The sequence below is a fragment of the Dinoponera quadriceps genome, unplaced genomic scaffold (genome assembly GCF_001313825.1).
Source record: "Dinoponera quadriceps isolate SergipeBrazil2010 unplaced genomic scaffold, ASM131382v1 scaffold1833, whole genome shotgun sequence".
Taxonomy (NCBI): domain Eukaryota; kingdom Metazoa; phylum Arthropoda; class Insecta; order Hymenoptera; family Formicidae; genus Dinoponera; species Dinoponera quadriceps.
This window is the reverse complement of record NW_014555890.1, coordinates 1-4,713: the sequence shown is the minus strand read 5'-3', so window position 1 is coordinate 4,713 and position 4,713 is coordinate 1. Positions and strand designations below refer to the sequence as shown.

The 4,713-nt window shown below is 37.2% G+C and overlaps 1 protein-coding gene across 4 annotated transcripts; it reads left to right on the top strand.

Moving 5' to 3' along the window:
- Positions 1-302: 302 nt before the first annotated feature.
- Positions 303-4,498, top strand: LOC106745721 (glucose dehydrogenase [FAD, quinone]-like). Of its 4 annotated transcripts, none has more exons than XR_001374545.1 (5): positions 308-1,141; positions 1,265-1,494; positions 2,957-3,078; positions 3,787-3,870; positions 4,420-4,498. XR_001374545.1 is itself a non-coding variant. In XM_014621589.1 (4 exons), exons 1-4 carry the CDS (start codon positions 981-983, stop codon positions 3,715-3,717), a joined length of 603 nt encoding a protein of 200 aa, XP_014477075.1. In that variant the 5' UTR covers positions 303-980; the 3' UTR covers positions 3,718-3,732. The 4 variants fall into 4 exon arrangements, 2 of the variants coding, with proteins under 2 accessions (XP_014477075.1, XP_014477076.1); XR_001374546.1 differs by having other exon boundaries at positions 309-1,141; positions 3,790-3,870; XM_014621589.1 differs by lacking the exons at positions 3,787-3,870; positions 4,420-4,498 and adding an exon at positions 3,628-3,732 and having other exon boundaries at positions 303-1,141.
- The last annotated feature ends 215 nt before the right edge of the window (positions 4,499-4,713 follow it).

Sequence of the window (4,713 nt, the reverse complement as noted above, 5' to 3'; positions counted from 1 at the left end):
ATTCCTATTAATTCCTATTGCAACTTTGGAGCTTTATAACTCGAAAAGTACTCAATGAAGAAACATTTCATTATAGTGTTTTGGAAAGCTCTCGAGGTCAGCTACAAGAATATGTAATAAAAAATAAAAGATGCCATTTAAAAAAATTAAGGTGACCTGCATGTGACTTTTAAATAATTCTTCAAGGCCAAACCAATGGTACCGTCTTATGGTCCCCTCGAAACGAAACAACTTTTGTCTGAAAAATTTTTCTCTCCCGGGCTTGGTTTTCGAAATATTTGACTGAATCGATTAAAATGGCCCACCTTGTATATCCACGCGACGGATACGATTAGCGTTCGACCCATCTCCACGCGTAATGCGGCGGAGCATTCTCATAGGTCACTCGCATTTGTCACTAGCATTCTTTTCTTGATATCCTATAAAAGGAACCGACGCGCACGGCGACAGCATTGCTCGCTCGTTAGCTTCGTCGTACGCGTCGCGTGACTAATAACAGAATACAATAAGAAACCCAGTTTTCATATTCATTGTAAGAAGCCGAGTCTTCATATCCGTTGTAAGAAGCCGAGTCTTCATATCCGTTGTGAGAAGCCGAGTCTTAATATTCATTGTAAGAAGCCGAGTCTTCATATCCATTGTAAGAAGCCGAGTCTTTATATCCGTTGTAAGAAGCCGAGTCTTCATATCCGTTGTAAGAAGCCGAGTCTTCATATCCATTGTAAGAAGCCGAGTCTTCAGATTCATTATAAAAGTGCATTACAACCAACGAAAATAGTGTGCGGAGTGACCTTCTTCACACCTACGGAACAGGAACCACCGGTGGTTTTGATTTCATAGGTGATGCCCGTGTAAACGACTCGAATTTCAAATATCCCGACATGCAATTCTTTCATGCTCATTATAAACGAGGGGATGTGGATTAATTGGACAAAGTATCGAAAATATTCAACGTGAATGACGATATAAAGCATGAAGTAATGAAAATAGTTAAAGAGGCCGATGTAATAATGCCTATGCCGAGTTTGCTAAGTCCGAAAAGTACGGGTGAATTGCGGCTGCGCAACAAAGATCCAGCAGTTCCTGTCAAGATCTATGCGAAGAGTTTCTCTGAGCAAGAGGATGTCGAGATGATGTTAAAGTCCGTAGATTTCATTTAAAAAATATTGAAAACCAAGGCATTCGTACGAGAAGGAGTACGGCTACATCATTTGTACATTCCTGATTGTGGACGCACAAAATCTGACTATGACGAATATTGCAGATGGAACTTGCATTTGTCCTTCTACTATTTCCATGCATGTGGTACAGTCAAAATGGGTCCGCGGAATGACCCTACGGCCGTAGTGGACGCTACATTGCGAATACACGGAGTGCAAAGGCTCAGGGTGATCGATGCATCCATCATGCCGAACATCAATAGCGAAACCACGGTGGGGCCTGCAATGATGATTGGAGAGAAAGGCGCGGATTTAATCAAAGAGGATTGGACAGGTACGAACTATAGAAGGAAGTATAGCTGCATTACATGCTTATCATAAGACTAAAGTTTCATTTTCTTTATCTGTTCTTGTCATATGAATGACAAATTGTTAGATTGAAAAATTTTATTTTGTGAAGTCTACACATACAATATACATTATTTTATCAAATAATTCTGTAAAATATATTTCTGAAGATNTAGATTGAAAAATTTTATTTTGTGAAGTCTACACATACAATATACATTATTTTATCAAATAATTCTGTAAAATATATTTCTAAAGATGCAAAAAATAAAAGTTTTCAAAAATGTTGTAAAACCGTTCTGAAAAAATTTGAGGGTATTTTTTCACCGATTTTAAGACACTTTTGTTCTTAGGAATTTTTCACCAAACTTAATAGTTTTTGAGAAAAAAATTCGCAAAGTTGAAACAAACAATTTTCCCTTTCGGACACCATTTTGTGTCCGCCATTTTAAATTTCGAAATAAATCCAACGGGGTTTGAAAGAGCAGACTTCTATAACACCGTTTATAGTGATTGCGATGGCGTGCGCACATTTTTTCCAACTCAAAATAAACATTTAAAAAAAACCGTGAAAAATTTCTTGAATTTTTCGGAAAAACGGCCTATAACTTTTCCGGCTTACGATTTGGGTAAAATTTCTCAACGGCATTCGAAAGAGGAGGTCAAAATCTATAAGAAATGACGTTTGATAAATTTTCATATGACTTTTTCGTTAAAAGATATAAGGTTGAAAGTTTAAAAAAAATTTGTGTCATGTGGGAGGAAGAGGGTTAAAGGGCCGTCGTTTTACAAGCATAGATGACATTAAAAGCGCATCGCTGAAAGTGCTAAAGGCTATCCCAAAGATCGAGTTTGAGAAGTGTTTCGAGGATTGGAAAACGCGCTGGCACAAGTGCATAATATCTAATGGGGACTTTTTTGAAGGCGACAACATTAATGTAGACAAATAAATAAATACTTTTTTCAAAACACGAAAATTCCCATTATTTTCTGAACACACCTCGTATGTCGCAGGGAAACGACAAAATTGGAGACCCAATCAAATCCATAATCACCCCACCCGTGATTTGATCAAATCTCCATTTTCTACCTTAGGGATTTGATCAAATCTCCACCCCCACCATCTCCCTGCGACACATACATCGCCGCGTATACCCAACCGCGTCCGTCGTCCCGCGCAACCGTCTCACCCAGAAACTCGAAAGTCTGCTCAGCTGGCAAAACATATACGCGACCGCCGATAACAACAACACGTTCGGACGCATCTAGCGTCGTACCAAAAAAAAACCGATTAAAACACCGAGCCAACATCCGCTCGCACACGAGTCTGCATTATGTAACCGAGAATAAATCTTTTGTTTATTAGTTAACCAAAACTCTCTCACATTCATTGCAAACGAACATGGCAATCCGACAATTAATCCGAACTTGGCAATCCGACATTTAAGGGCCACGACCGACCTTTCGACGAGCTGACCGCTCGTACCGACCGGTCTTCTCTCACCGTACCGGAAAAGACGTTCCCGCCGCGACCAAGGCAAATAGGGACGAGCGTAGAAACGTCGCAAAGGTAATGTATAAACGTTATAAATTTCTCAAATTATAACGTAATAATAAGATTATCCTCGATTATAAAAACTATGTAGAATAACTAAATTTTCGATAAATGATGGCATACAATCGTAGATAAAAAAGTAGCATTTTTGGCAACATACGAGTATATGCAATTTGCCTTGTACAAATTTATAAAAGTTCATGAAAGATATGAATGATCGGCAAAATAATGTGAATTTTTCTTACATAATATATATGGTGATTCATGCAATCAATGTCACGTTCCGCTTATCAGAGAGATTCATTAAACCGAATAAATATTCGGTTTTCGGTCAAATTTTTCACTGTCAATTTTGTTACTCTACATAATCAACCTTATGACAAGTTATATAGACAATCAATCACAAGTTACAACAATTTTTTTATTTACTTATGAACACACAAAAAATACGATAAAGCGAACCTATAACTCATCTACATGTACCGTAAATAGTCAGGCAGCTGTTAAAATTAAAGGTATTAGATGTATATATAAAAATGATACATGCATATATAATTTTCACAGATATTTGACTATCTACTGGGAATGTCTGCTTTGTATATTTTGTGTTCCGAAACATGTAAAAAAAAACTGTTGCAACCGTCCTGTGACTGACTGTACTAAGAGAATGTTACAAAGTAGACCCTAGTTTGAAGCTTTAGATATATCAGTGTGAACTTTCAGCAGCTGGAGCTGTTAACAAGATAGATTGACTGCATTCTGCGCATAAACGTACTAAGGCAAAACACTACATATCCATATATAAACGTACGTAATCATACATATCCCCTCTACTGTGTCTAATGGGCGGGGGCTATCTCTTGAAGAAATTATACACGTTCTATAGCTCCGTTCAAAACTGGATAATAGAAACTGTCACTCTACAAATTACTACAGTCGTTCGTGCGCTTTTGATAAAACACATTGAACATTTGATCTGTCGTGAGACTTGATAAACTAAAAGTTTACACTTCGAGATTTCACTTTAAGAATTTGTGACACTCTTACCAATATACATCGAGAGATTGATTTGTCAAAAAAAAGAAGATAAAACCGAGGATATAAAATAAATCTTTCAAATACACGATGAGTAATCGTCGTAATACAAATTCCCGTGTTATGAAATAATTAATTTAATGTGTATAAACGCAGCTACTATTTTCTTTCTCCTAAAAACTTATATTTTCTTACTTAAATCTTATTAATACCTTATATTCTCTTACTTAAAAAAAAGTTAACTAATAGCCTAGCCTAGATTCTTAAAAACTGGCAAATAAATCAAACAATAAGTATTAAACTCAAATTTTATATAATCAGAAGGACAGAATCATCACGTACACGACACGGTCGGACATGGAGGCGTGTTTGACAGCTACTTGTGCCGCTGCAACGAATAGTGCTTCCACATCGGTTTTCCTGCAACTGGTGCAAACCATTCTAGCAGCACAGTGCAGTCTCAACAATGTGAACAATTATCCATCGGATCGTTTGGGAGAAATCGCAGATACGAATACTGAATTCGATTTTATCATCGTGGGTGCCGGAAGTGCAGGGTCCGTAGAAACGAATCGTTTAACCGAAGTACAAAATTGGAAAGTGTTATTGATCGAA

Bases quoted from the DNA above. Each gene is read 5' to 3' on its own strand.
- LOC106745721 (XM_014621589.1), top strand. From the start codon at position 981: ATGAAAATAGTTAAAGAGGCCGATGTAATAATGCCTATGCCGAGTTTG. The intron at 1,142-1,264 runs GTCCGTAGATTT...CGAATATTGCAG, and splicing joins GATGTCGAGATGATGTTAAA to ATGGAACTTGCATTTGTCCT. The intron at 1,495-2,956 runs GTACGAACTATA...CCGACATTTAAG, and splicing joins AATCAAAGAGGATTGGACAG to GGCCACGACCGACCTTTCGA.